The sequence below is a fragment of the Salmo salar genome, chromosome ssa14 (genome assembly GCF_905237065.1).
Source record: "Salmo salar chromosome ssa14, Ssal_v3.1, whole genome shotgun sequence".
Lineage (NCBI taxonomy): Eukaryota > Metazoa > Chordata > Actinopteri > Salmoniformes > Salmonidae > Salmo > Salmo salar.
The window spans coordinates 66,811,795-66,826,212 of NC_059455.1; the positions used below are offsets into that span (position 1 = coordinate 66,811,795).

Consider the following 14,418-nt stretch of genomic DNA (forward strand, 5'->3'; position numbering starts at 1 on the left):
CTGATTTTAAATGTATTTGGCTAAGGTGTATGTTAACTACCGACATCAACTGTACATAGGGCCCCGTCACATGTTGGCAGGTGTGGCAGATAGGCAAGGAATTGTCTGGGTGGTAATTTAAAGGTTACGGCTTGGCTGTAGCCTAGGGTTGCAGGGCTAGGAGTTGGCTGTATAGTTGCTGGGGCTAAACAATGTGATTGTTGGGGCTATACAGTGTGGTAGTTGGAGCTACACAGCGTGGTTGTTGGGGCTAAACAGTGTGGTTGTTGGGGCTAAAGAGTGTGGTTGTTGGGGCTAAACAGTGGGGTAGTTGGGGCTAAACAGTGTGGTAGTTGGGGCTAAACAGTGGGGTAGTTGGGGCTAAACAGTGTGGTAGTTGGGGCTAAATAGTGTGGTAGTTGGGGCTAAACAGTGGGGTAGTTGGGGCTAAACAGTGTGGTTGTTGGGGCTAAACAGTGGGGTAGTTGGGGCTAAACAGTGTGGTTGTTGGGGTTAAACAGTGTGGTTGTTGGGGCTAAACAGTGTGGTAGTTGGGGCTAAACAGTGTGGTAGTTGGGGCTATATAGTGTGGTTGTTGGGGCTAAACAGTGTGGTAGTTGGGGCTAAACAGTGTGGTTGTTGGGGCTAAACAGTGTGGTTGTTGGGGCTAAACAGTGTGGTTGTTGGGGCTAAATAGTGGGGCATTTGGGGCTAAACAGTGTGGTAGTTGGGGCTAAAAAGTGGGGTAGTTGGGGCTAAACAGTGGGGTAGTTAGGGCTAAACAGTGTGGTTGTTGGGGCTAAACAGTGTGGTAGTTGGGGCTAAACAGTGTGGTTGTTGGGGCTAAACAGTGTGGTTGTTGGGGCTAAACAGTGTGGTTGTTGGGGCTAAACAGTGTGGTTGTTGGGGCTAAATAGTGGGGCATTTGGGGATAAACAGTGTGGTAGTTGGGGATAAACAATGTGGCATTTGGGGTAGTTGGGGCTAAACAGTGTGGTTGTTGGGACTAAATAGTGGGGCATTTGGGGCTAAACAGTGTGGTAGTTGGGGCTAAACAGTGGGGTAGTTGGGGATAAATAGTGTGGTAGTTGGGGCTAAATATTGTGGTAGTTGGGGATAAACAGTGTGGCATTTGGGGCTAAACAGTGTGGTAGTTGGGGGTAAATTGTCACGTTCGTCGTATGGAGTAGACCAAAACGCAGCGGGAATGTGTATGCTCATCTTCTTATTTATTAAATAAACGAGACAAAACACTTGAACCGAAAACAACGACGAAAAACAGTCCCGTAAGGACCAATGACTATACGGAGAAACAACTAACCACAAATCCCAATGAACAAACACCCCTATTAAATAGGACCTTCAATTATGGGCAACGAGGAACAGCTGCCTCCAACTGAAGGTCAACCCAATAAACTAAGCATAGAAATAGACTAACATAGAACATTGCCCCAAAAAACCCGAAACACACTAAACAAACACCCCCTGCCACGCCCTGACCGAACTATAATAACAAACAACCCCTTTTACTGGTCAGGACGTGACATAAATAGTGGGGTAGTTGGGGCTAAACAGTGTGGTTGTTGGGGCTAAATAGTGGGGTAGTTGGGGCTAAATAGTGTGGTTGTTGGGGCTAAATAGTGTGGTAGTTGGGGCTAAACAGTGTGGTAGTTGGGGATAAACAGTGTGGCATTTGGGGTAGTTGGGGCTAAATAGTGGGGTTGTTGGGGCTAAACAGTGTGGTAGTTGGGGCTAAACAGTGTGGTAGTTGGGGATAAACAGTGTGGCATTTGGGGTAGTTGGGGCTAAATAGTGGGGTTGTTGGGGCTAAACAGTGTGGTAGTTGGGGCTAAACAGTGTGGTAGTTGGGGGTATGTAGTGGGGTAGTTGGGACTAAACAGTGTGGTAGTTGGGGCTAAACAGTGTGGTAGTTGGGGGTATATAGTGGGGTAGTTGGGACTTAACAGTGTGGCAGTTGGGGATATATAGTGTGGTTGTTGGGGCTAAATAGTGGGGTAGTTGGGGCTAAACAGTGTGGTAGTTGGGGCTAAACAGTGTGGTAGTTGGGGGTATATAGTGTGGTTGTTGGGGCTAAACAGTGTGGTAGTTGGGGCTAAACAGTGTGGTAGTTGGGGGTATCACTATCACTGCTGATGATGAGAGGTTCCCTTTCTGGTAGCTGGAACGCTGAACTCTTCTCCCCACGTTGCCATGGCCACGCACCCCAACACACCCGGGTCATAGTCACAGCTACCGCAGCCACAGTCATAGCTACCAGGGCCCCCAGGACCAACGCCCCTAGCAACCAGGGCCACGCCTCCATCATCAGTTCCAGGTAAGGACTGAGAACCTCCGATATCCTCTGGTCTGGAGGAGAGGGGAGAGGAGAGGATGAGTCCTTTACAATCCTTCAGGCATTCACGATTAAAACATGCCAACAACACACACGTACCTGAGTCGAGCATGTAGGAGTATTCGTACCCCAGGTCTTTGCTGGAGGTGAAGTATTCTATGTTCCTGTGTAGAGGTATGAAGGGCACCATGTGGTACTGCCTGTTGTGGCCGATGGGAGCATTGAACTCTGGGTATTGGGTCTGCTCTGGAGCATGTCTCCTCAACCACTGCTCATAGATACTAGAGAGAGAGAGAGAGAGAGAGAGAGACAATTAGATCCAACCAAATCATGAGAAAACAAAAAGATAATTACTTGACACATTGAAAAGAATGAACAAAAAAACGGCGCAAACTTGAACGCTATTTGGCCCTAAACAGAGTATACAGTGGCAGAATACCTGACCACTGTGACTGACCCAAACTTAGGGAAAGCTTTGACTATGTACAGACTCAGTGAGCAAAGCCTTGCTATTGAGAAAGGCCGCCATAGCCTGTCTTCTATTGAGAGCCAGGTCTGCCTATGTGCACACTGCCCACAAAATGAGGTGGAAATTGAGCTGCACTTCTTAACCTCCTGTCAAATGTATGACCATATTAGACAAATAATTCCCTCAGATTACACAGATCCACAAAGAATTTGAAAACAAACCCAATTTTGATAAACTCCCATATCTACTGGGTGAAATACCAGTGTGCCATCACAGCAGCAAGATGTGTGACCTGTTGCCAGAAGAAAAGGGCAAACAGTGAAGAACAAACACCATTGTAAATACAACCCATATTTATGTTTATTTATTTTCCCTTTTGTACTTTAACTATTTACACATCGTTACAACACGGTATATAAGACATAATAAGACATTTGCCAAGTTAACAGATTACCGACCATTTCCAATCTCACCGTACCTTCTCCACTATGCAATCTGGTTTCAGAGCTGGTCATTGGTGCACCTCAGCCACGCTCAAGGTCCTAAACGATATCATAATCACCATCGATAAAAGACATTACTGTGCAGCCGTATTCATCGACCTGGCTAAGGCTTTCGACTCTGTCAATCACAACATTCTTATTGGCAGACTCAACAGCCTTGGTTTCTCAAATGATTGCTTCGCTTGGTTCACCAACTACTTCTCCAATAGAGTTCAGTATGTCAAATCGGAGGGCCTGTTGTCCGGACCTCTGGCAGTCTCTATGGGGGTGCCACAGGGTTCAATTCTCGGGCCGACTCTTTTCTCTGTATACATCAATGATGTCGCTCTCGCTGCTGGTGATTCTTTGATCCACCTCTACACAGACGACACCATTCTGTATACCTCTGGCCCTTCATTGGACACTGTGTTAACTAACCTCCAGATCAGCTTCAATGCCATACAACTCTCCTTCCGTTCCCTCCAACTGCTCTTAAATGCAAGTAAAACTAAATGCATGCTCTTCAACCGATCGCTGCCCTCACCTGCCTGCCCGTCCAGCATCACTACTCTGGACGGTTCTGACTTAGAATATGTGGACAACTACAAATACCTAGGTGTCTGGTTCAGTTGGTAGAGCATGGTGTTTGCAACGCCAGGGTTGTGGGTTTGATTCCCACGGGGGGCCAGTACGAAAAAAATAAAAAATAAAAATAAAGAAAATGTATGAAATGAAATGTATGCATTCACTACTGTAAGTCGCTCTGGATAAGAGCGTCTGCTAAATGACTAAAAATGTAAATGTAGACTGTAAACTGTCCTTCCAGACTCACATTAAACATCTCCAATCCAAAATTAAATCTAGAATCGGCTTCCTATTTCGCAACAAAGCATCCTTCACACATGCTGCTAAACATACCCTGGTAAAACTGACCATCCTACCGATCCTCAACTTCGGCGATGTCATTTACAAAATAGCCTCCAACACTCTACTCAACAAATTGGATGCAGTCTATCACAGTGCCATCCATTTTGTCACCAAAGCCCCATATACTACCCACCACTGCAACCTGTATGCTCTCGTTGGCTGACCCTCGCTTCATACTCATCTCCAAACCCACTGGCTCCAGGTCATCTACAAGTCTCTGCTAGGTAAAGCCCCGCCTTATCTCATCTCACTGGTCACCATAGCAGCACCCACCCATAGCACGCGCTCCAGCAGGTATATCTCACTGGTCATCCCCAAAGCCACTTCTTCCTTTGGCCGCCTCTCCTTCCAGTTCTCTGCTGCCAATGACTGGAACAAACTGCAAAAATCTCTGAAGCTGGAGACTCTTACCTCCATCACTAGCTTTAATCACCAGCTGTCAGAGCTGTAAATAGCCCATCCAATCTACCTCATCCCCGTACTGTATTTATTTATTTATCTTGCTGCTTTGCACCCCAGTATCTCAACTTGCACATTCATCCTCTGCACATCCTACCATTTCAGTGTTTAATTGCTATATTGTAATTACTTCGCCACCATGGCCTATTTATTGCCTTACCTCCCTTATCCTACCTCATTTGCACATGCTGTATATAGACTTTTCTACTGTATTATTGACTGTATGTTTGTTTATTCCATGTGTAACTCTGTGTTGTTGTATGTGTCGAACTGCTTTGCTTTATCTTGGCCAGGTCGCAGTTGTAAATGAGAACTTGTTCTCAACTAGTCTACCTGGTTAAATAAAGGTGAAATAAAAAAAATAAAACATTTGAAATGTCTTTATTCTTTTGGAACTTCTGTGAGTGTTATGTTTACTGTTAATTTTTATTGTTTATTTCAGTTTTGTTTATCTACTTCACTTGCTTTGGCAATGTTAACATATGTTTCCCATGCCAATAAAGCACTTGAATTGAATTGAGAGAGAGAGGGTGTGTGTTGGGGGAAAGAAAAAAAGAGAGAGAAAGAGAGAGAGAGAAACAGGGTGAGGGTGGGTGTGTGCGTGCATGTGTGTGTGTGTGTGTATGTGTGTGCTCACCTGTCGACGTAGGAGTGGTGCAGTAGGAAAATAGGGTCATTAGCTGACCCCTGAACTGAAGACATGGAGCCATTCATGAAGATGTGAAGAGAGGCGTGCATCCCCATCACCCTACTGTTACCCAGGCCTGTCTGAGGGTTCCCAAAACCTATAGGTGAGGGGTAAAAGGTCAAAGGTTAGTGGTCATCCCCCTAAACCACACTGTTACCCAGGCCTGTTACAGAGCTGCCAAAACCTAGAGTTCAGGGATTAAAGGTCATCCCCATCACCACACTGTTACCCAGGCCTGACAGGGCTGCCGGAACCTAGAGGTCAGGGGTCAGAGATAAGTGGTTAGATGTCATCCCCATCACCACACTGTTACCCAGGCCTGTCACAGAGCTGCCGACACCTAGAGGTTAGGGGTCAGGGGTCAGAATACAACACAAGAGTTAGGGTTAGAACAATGCTCTCTAGAGTGTTCTAGAACTACTGACTTTCTAGAGGTCTAGAACTAATAACACACACACACCCCTACTTACCTTCCATTGTGTTTCTGAAGCTGAAGTTAGCGGAGCGGTCCATGGCTCCCGTGTCGTAGTCACGGAGACTGACCGTGAACTCCACCTCTGCTGCCGTTGGCAACCGTGGAACCAAGTTACGGTTGTGGTTGCCAGGGTTACGCAGCAACGGCCCCTCGTCGCTACCGTCACACAGCACCCCCCTCACGCTGTAGTCTTCCGCACGCGAACACATCACCTACACATATACACACACAAAACTATAGAATCAGGACGACTGCATACCACATGATTGTGTTAGCCTGCTGAGCTAAAGCCTAGGCTTTAGCATTAAAGTAACTGTCCAGTGAAAATCTCACTTTTAAAAGTTCATATTCTCTTAACTCCGACCCAAATAAAGTTGTTGACTCATCCTATACTCGCATCTGTTGCCAAAGCATAAATTGGAGAAAAACACTTCAAAAACCCCACCTCAAACTTGTTTCTCAAACAGATCTTTAAAAAAATGTTTGCTATTTCCTCATAGCGGATGACATTATCCTCCAGAGGAGGATGAGCTCGCCAATCAGGGGTCTACTTGCATGAATATTTTTTATGACCGGTATACGCCCACACTATTCTGTTGTTGCGGTACGTACGCCCACACCATTCCAACACAGAAAAGCTTATTTTTAACATACTTAATTACCAGTTCTTGGAAGGAAAACGATTTCCCTCAAATCTATAAACTGGTTGATTCGAGCCCTGAATGCTGATTGGCTGAAAGCCGTGGTATACCACGGGTATGACAAAACATTTATTTTTACTGTTCTAATTACGTTGCTAACCAGTTTTTAATAGCAATATGGCACCTCAGGGGTTAACGGTATATGGCCAATATACCACGGCTAAGGGCGTTGCGTCGTGCATAAGAACAGTCCTTAGGCCTTATTGCTTAATTATAGGTCATGCAGTACCAGTCATAAGTATGGATACACCTACTCATTCCAGGCTTTTTCTTTATTTTTACTATTTTCTGCATTTTAGAAAAATAGTAAAGACATCAAAACTATGAAATAACACATATGAAATCATGTAGTAAACAGAAAAGTGACCAGTGTCATGAGGTAGTCACCTTGAATGCATTTCATTTAACAGGTGTGGCTTGTTAAAAGTTAATTTGTGGAATTTCTTTCCTTCTTAATGTGTTTGAGCCAATCAGTTGTGTTGTGACAAGGTAGGGGTGGAATACAGAAGATAGCCCTATTTGGTAAAAGACCAAGTCCATATTATGGCAAGGACAGCTCAATACGCAAAGAGAAACGACAGTCCATAATTACTGTAAGACATGAAGAAATTTGAAAGTTTCTTCAAGTGCAGTCACAAAATCCATCAAGCGCTATGATGAAACTGGCTCTCATGAGGGCCGCCACAGGAAAGGAAGACCCAGAGTTAGCTCTGCTTCAGAGGATAAGTTCATTAGCGTTAACTGCACCTCAGATTGCAGCCCAAATAAATGCTTCACAGAGTTAAAGTAACAGACACATCTCAACATCAACTGTTCAGAGGAGACTGTGTGAATCAGGCCTTCATTGTTGAATTGCTGCAAAGAAACCACCACTAAAGGACACCAATAAGAAGAAGAGACTTGATTGATCCAAGAAACACGAGCAATGGACATTAGACCAGTGGAAATCTGTCCTTTGGTCTGATGAGTCCAAATTTGAGATTTTTGGTTCCAACCACCGTGTCTTTGTGAGACGCAGAGTAGGTGAACGGATGATCTCTGCATGTGTGGTTCCCACCGTGAAGCATGGAGGAGGAGGTGTGATGTTGTTGGGGTGCTTTGCTGGTGACACTGTCTATGATTTATTTAGAATTCAAGGCACACTTAACCAGCATGGCTACCACAGCATTCTGCAGCGATACGCCATCCCATCTGGTTTGCACTTAGTGGTACTATCATTTATTTTTCAACAGGACAATGACACAACACAACTCCAGGCTGTGTAAGGGCTATTTGACCAAGAAGGAGAGTGATGGAGTGCTGCAGATGACCTGGCCTCCACAATCACCTGACCTCAACCCAATTGAGATGGTTTGGGATGAGTTGGACCACAGAGTGAAGGAAAAGCAGCCAACAAGTGCTCAGCATATGTGGGACCTCCTTCAAGACTGTTGGAAAAGCATTCCAGGTGAAGCTGGTTGAGAGAATGCCAAGCGTGTGCAAAGCTGTCATTTAGGCAAAAGATGGCTACTTTGAAGAATATAAAATATAAAATATATTTTGATTTGTTTTGGTTACCTCATGATTCCATATGTGTTATGTCATAGTTGTGATGTCTTCACTATTATTTTACAATGTAGAAATTCAGATCTCAGGCAGAGAACCACCTCCAAACCACACACACACACACACACACACACACACACACACACACACACACACACACACACACACACACACACACACACACACACACACACACACACACACACACACACACAGTTTTGTACAACTAACCTTCTGGGGACATAAAATTCAGTCCCATTCAAAATCCTATTTTCCCTAACCCTAACCTTAACTATAACCCTAACCGTAACCCTAAACTTAAACCCAAAACCTGACCTTTACCCTAACCTTAAACCTAAGCCTAGCTCCTAACCCTAAACCTAATTTTAAACCAAACACTAATTCTGACCTTAAACCTAAACCCCTTAGAAATAGCATTTGACCTTGTGGGAACTAACAAAATGTCCCCAGTTGGTCAAACTTTGTTCGTTCTGGTCCTCACAAGTATAGTTAAACACGTTCTCACACACACACACACACACACACACACACACACACACACACACACACACACACACACACACACACACACACACACACACACACACACACACACACACACACACACACACACACACACACACAGTATACAAACTATATAAGGCTCACTTCAACATGAGTTAGAGACAGCAGTAGTGATGGAGATACTATATGTAGAAGGTCATCCATTGGATAATGATGCTTTATGACCCTGCACGGTTTATTTTACTGAAACATCAGAATTACTCCTGGTTGAACTTTATAAAGCATCTTCTCTTCCTCTCAGTCTAAAGCACAACTTTCTTTGCCCATATAATATTGTGTAATATAATCAAACCCCATATATACTGGGGTTCCTCTCTTCTCTCCCATTCACCTACAGCCTCCCACCACAGTCTGTGGAGAGAGAGAGAGAGAGAGAGAGAGAGAGAGAGAGAGAGAGAGAGAGAGAGAGAGAGAGAGAGAGAGAGAGTGTGTGTGTGTGTGTGTATTAATCACAGAACATGGCCTCTGGCAGAGACATGAGGTACTCAGACAGTCTCCTGATAACCACCCTCCTCTCCCCCTCCTCTCCTCTCCTCTCCCCAGTTTTCTCCTCTCTTTTCCTCATCTCCTCTCGTCTCCTTTCTTCTCCTCCTCTCCTCTGCGAACCTCTCCTCTCCCCATTCCTCTCCTCTTTTCTCCTCCTGTCCTCTCTTCTCCTCTCCCCAGTCCTCTCCTGTCCTGTCCTCCTCTCCTCTCCACAGTCCTCTCCTGTCCTGTCCTCCTCTCCTCTCCACAGTCCTCTCCTGTCCTGTCCTCCTCTCCCCAGTCCTCTCCTGTCCTGTCCTCCTCTCCTCTCCACAGTCCTCTCCTGTCCTGTCCTCCTCTCCTCTCCCCAGTCCTCTCCTGTCCTGTCCTCCTCTCCTCTCCACAGTCCTCTCCTGTCCTGTCCTCCTCTCCTCTCCACAGTCCTCTCCTGTCCTGTCCTCCTCTCCCCAGTCCTCTCCTGTCCTGTCCTCCTCTCCTCTCCACAGTCCTCTCCTGTCCTGTCCTGTCCTCCACCTCTCCTCTCCCCAGTCCTCTCCTGTCCTGTCCTCCTCTCCTCTCCCAAGTCCTCTCCTGTCCTGTCCTGTCCTCCTCTCCTCTCCACAGTCCTCTCCTGTCCTGTCCTGTCCTCCTCTCCTCTCCCCAGTCCTCTCCTGTCCTCCACCTCTCCTCCCTCCTATCTAGGCTACAGGGGAGCTCAACAATGATAGTATATCATCACAGTATTCAAGTCATCACAGGAAAAGTAATAAAGAAGAGTTGAATTATTAAAATGTCTATTCACGTTTTGTGAGTTGAGAAGCATGTACTGTCTGGTTGATTACATCTCTATAGTGTAAGGGGGATCTTCTCCTCCTCTCCTCTCCAGTCCTCCCCGTACCATCAATGAAAATACAACACTGTGGAGACTATTGTGAACTTCTAAGAATAATGCCAAGGTGACAGTGAGAGTGAGAGGAAGGGAGGAGAAAATAGGTAGGCAGGAGAGGTGAAGAGAAAAGAGAAAGGAAGAGGATGGAAGAGACAAGAAGAGGATGAAAGGTGTCTCACCTTCCAGGAAGAGAACACTGAAGCCGGGCTGATGAGGTTGGGGTCTCGCGGGCTCCGGGCGCCCATCAGGTCGTCGGTGCAGACGTCACAGCCCTGCGCGTCCCGCCAGTCCCAGTACGGGATGGAGAACTCAAAGTCCCCGGTCAGCTTCCGAATATCACGCTCCCAGTGCAGCAGGTACGCACGGTGCCACGGCAGAAAGGCGGGAGCCCAGTGGGCGAAATCCACATCTGTCCAGACATTCCCCGGTCCACCGAGAAGAGCATTCCTCGAGACATAGTAGTGCATCCACACAAACACGTCATAGGTCGAGACGTCAGAGAACAGTGGGGTGCTCCCGTTATTCATCTCCCGGTAGGTCCCGGTAGCTATGACGTAATCCTGGCTGACTGTGTGCTTGGCCAGGTTGAGGTAAGAGATTAGTTTCCGCCTTTCCGCCGCCGAAAGGTGAAACACGTTCCGCCTCACGGACTCTCTCCTCTCCCCGCAGTTAGTACCAAACAGCCCGAACTGGCACTCTCCGCAGTTGAACCCCATGTAGTTGGAGGCGCACTGGCAGGTCCGGTTATAAAACACCAGAGGCCACCTCTCTCTGTCGTCCAAGCCGGAGAACGGGTAATTCAGCCCGTTGGGTAGATCCGATACCTCCACGTCCCGGCAGAACCCTCTGCCAGAGCTGGCCCCGCAAGCCGAGCCATCCCCATCCCAGACCGGGCAGCACTCCTTAGAGAGCAGGGCCTCCGTGGTGGCGCAGAGACGGGGAAACTGCTGCTGGGATAACCGCACACACTGGAGGAAAAACACACCGTGGAGGAGCAAGAGCCGCATCGCAACACTTCACCACACACACCGACACAAACACAACTGTCCAGGCCTGTCTTGTCCTGTCACACACACACACCAGCCCGGTGACGTGCCTAGAGTCATTGAGAGAGAAGTTGGTAAGTAGAAGTGAGATAAGACGAAATCCATGTAGCTCCTCCAGTCAGATCAGAGACCCCGCGGCTCCGACTCGACTTATCCTCCCTCCCCCGCACTCCCCCCTCTCTGGACCGGTGGGGACATACCCCATGACCCCGGGGGTGAGCTTGTTTCATGGGCGGGTGGTTCTCTGAACACACACACCGAGGGTCTTTCTCACACATTCTGACGGACTAACAGAATCACCTCCAAACCACACACATACATACCAGTCTTTAAATCCCAGCATTCTTTAAAATGACATTCAGGAGCAAAAGGTTTTCAAAAGTTGTTTTTAATTCATATTTTTTTATTTATTGGAATTTAATATTGGAATGGAATATAACTAATAACATTAAATAACATTGGAATATAACATTTAATAACAATAACTGAACTAATTAATTCAGTGTAACATTGATGTGGTTACTCTATTATGCTCTGCTATTGCACAATTGTAATTTGTACATAGGTCACAAATAAAGCATATTACTACTTTACTCAAACATTTTCAAAAATATTCTCTCTGAACAAGTGGATTATTTATCTTAGGGCTTCCCTACTTGTATATTTAAAAAAAAAATATATATATATATGTAACTTAATTGGAATGTATCTACAACTTTCAATTTCAAAACATTTGATAAACTTATCACAAAATTGTTTCGTTGAAATATCTCCAAAAGTTGTGATGACACAGAGGACATTTTTTGTTGAGCAATAGTAGTGGCAGCCAGGGAACGTGTTGGAGAAATAATTTGGTGACATCTTGTAGTTTTAATGTGGATTACGGGGGGAGGGGCAGTTACCCCAGGGGGCTAGTTACCCCTACGACCCTAACTCTCAACGCCTGGGTAGCGCATCACAGGACCATCACGCTACTGGGCAGAGAGAAAGAGAGAGTCATTCGCTCTAGACAACACTAAATGCCTTTATTGTCCAAAGATCAGAGGTAGGACCTAAGCAAGTGTTTAAATACTTCCCTACACAGTAAAATGTGAAGATGAACGTTCATAACGGTTGAGTTCAGGGGCGTCATCAGTGGTTAAAAAAGTACCCAATTGTCGTACTTGAGTCAAAGTAAAGATACCTTAATAGAAAGTGACTCAAGTAAAAGTGAAAGTCACCCAGTAAAATACTACTTGAGTAAAAGTCTAAAAGTATTTGTTTCTAAATATACTTAAGTATCAAAAGTAAATGTAATTGCTGAAATATATTTAATTATCAAAAGTAAAAGTATAAATCATTTCAAGTTCCTTATATTAAGCAAAGCAGATGGCACCATTTTCTTGTTTTTAAAACGTATGGATAGCCAGGGGTACACCAACACTCAGGCATCATTTACTAATGATGGATTTGTATTTAGTGAGTCTTGCCAGATCAGAAGCTGTACGGATGACCACGTGTTCTCTTGATAAGTGCTGCTACATTATTTTGTTTGTAGTGAAGTAAAAGTAAAAGTGGTCAAAAATATAAATAGTAAAGTAAAGGACAGAAACCCCCCAAAAATACTTAAGTAGTACTTTCAAGTATTTTTACTTAAGTACATTACACCACTGGACGTCATGCACCCCAAAAAGCTGTATGTGTTGCAGGATGGTGGTCCTCCGTCCAGAAGTTGGAGAATTTAGCATTTTTCAAACACCAGAAACAGCTTATTCCTGCAATCTACAGGCACACTCATTATTCTTAATTCTATGAACAAAATGTGTCTATTTCCCTGCATATCTAAGCATACCTCTTGAGATGTATCCTCCTGACTGGTGTTTCTTTTTTTAATTACATTAAAAATGCTTCTTTGCATCTCTGCTAAAATCTGGGTCAAATATTTAAAGGAATGACAGTCTTAATCAGTACATTTAGTTATTGCTTGCTTTTGTAAAGTCTACCAACCTTGGCAGCAGGCGTGCCAGTTAAAAGATAGTTAGACAAGCTAGCTACTCTAACTTGATTGATAATGTGAAATTCCTTCTTGGTAGCTAGTTATGGGGTTGGGAGATTGGGAACCTGTCCAGGCTAGCCAAAGCCAACTTCAACATTGCTAGGTGGCTAGTAGTAGGCCTATTACAATTATTGTTATTTTATTTAAATAGTCAAATATATTTTTTAACAGGACAAATCTGAGGGGAGACGTGCCCCTTTGCCTCCTATGTGTATGATGCCTCTGGTTCCAGTTGACAGAAGGGACATTAAATCTCAGCAACTCTCAGGGTCTCATCCTGAGATGAAAGCCTTTTTATAGATGGCAATGGATGAAATAGACACCTTCTGGGATGCATACCTTCTATTTGACTCCCAGAGAAATGAATAGCCTTTTTAACAATAATAAAAAAAAACGGTTATTTATTTATTTAGGCCTATTGGACATTGTGCTAAAACAATACTTAGTAGGCCTAACAAGATTAATATGTCAACTATTGTCTAATAATGAAGACAATTAGATAAGAATTAAAAACAAACACTTTATAGAACCATGTTTGCTTAACATGTATCGCTTCCCCCTGATTCAGCTCATACCGAGATTCGAACTCAGGGCCTCTGCCTCGCAAACACACTTGACTGCCCTTCTGAAGCATTCCAACCCGTCCTATTAAAAAAGCCCTTCTTTAATTGCGCAAGCGGCGACACTTCAGGCTGAGGAGTGAGGTTCACAGATCCCTATATGCTGCACTAATACAAGTCTTCAAGATCTAGCAAGGTCACTCATCAAAAGAGCGTGTTTTGGTGACCCATGCTTATGTGATGAGAAGCTAGTTTGAGACCTGAAGACTTGTTGGTTTGACGTGTTCGTTTGTGTTTGACAGCAAGGGTAGTCATTATAAGGTTAACATGTGTCTGACTGGGTTAAGACTGTGTTAGCCTGTTGAGCTAAAACCTAGGCATTGGTCCTGGGACTTGGATGGGTCTCTTCAAGGAGGGTGCAAAGGGGGGTGAAGTGTAACACAGGTGGTTCGGTGACCACGCTTGTGTGATAAGGAACTTATCTGAGACCTGGAAAGTGGCATTGTCTGGCCCACGGGAGCCCTGGGTTAGAACCCCATCAGTCAAACTAACACGTCTTCAGGTCTCAGGCAAGGTTGCTCATCATGTGCATGGATCACCAAATCACCCGTGTTGCGTTCTCATTAAATGGGGTTCACAGATCCTTCTGCTTGTGTTTTCCACAGAAAGTGTTGTTGTTGTGTAGTAGGCCTGGTTACGCACCCAGTCAGTTATATTGGTGCTGAGATCTCTGAGTATACGAAATCAAATGGGGGTGAAA

General features: G+C 45.0%; 1 protein-coding gene across 2 annotated transcripts; it reads right to left on the bottom strand.

Moving 5' to 3' along the window:
- Nucleotides 1-11,196, bottom strand: LOC106569882 (tyrosinase). 2 transcript variants are annotated; one of them, XR_006758901.1, is made up of 6 exons: nucleotides 10,197-11,196; nucleotides 5,828-6,044; nucleotides 5,307-5,454; nucleotides 2,432-2,613; nucleotides 1,525-2,346; nucleotides 1-963 (listed from the first exon to the last, which is right to left on the bottom strand). XR_006758901.1 is itself a non-coding variant. In XM_014141595.2 (5 exons), exons 1-5 carry the CDS (start codon nucleotides 11,022-11,024, stop codon nucleotides 2,093-2,095), a joined length of 1,629 nt encoding a protein of 542 aa, XP_013997070.1. In that variant the 5' UTR covers nucleotides 11,025-11,196; the 3' UTR covers nucleotides 1,433-2,092. The 2 variants fall into 2 exon arrangements, 1 of the variants encoding a protein (XP_013997070.1); XM_014141595.2 differs by lacking the exon at nucleotides 1-963 and having other exon boundaries at nucleotides 1,433-2,346.
- Between the last annotated feature and the right edge of the window lie 3,222 nt (nucleotides 11,197-14,418).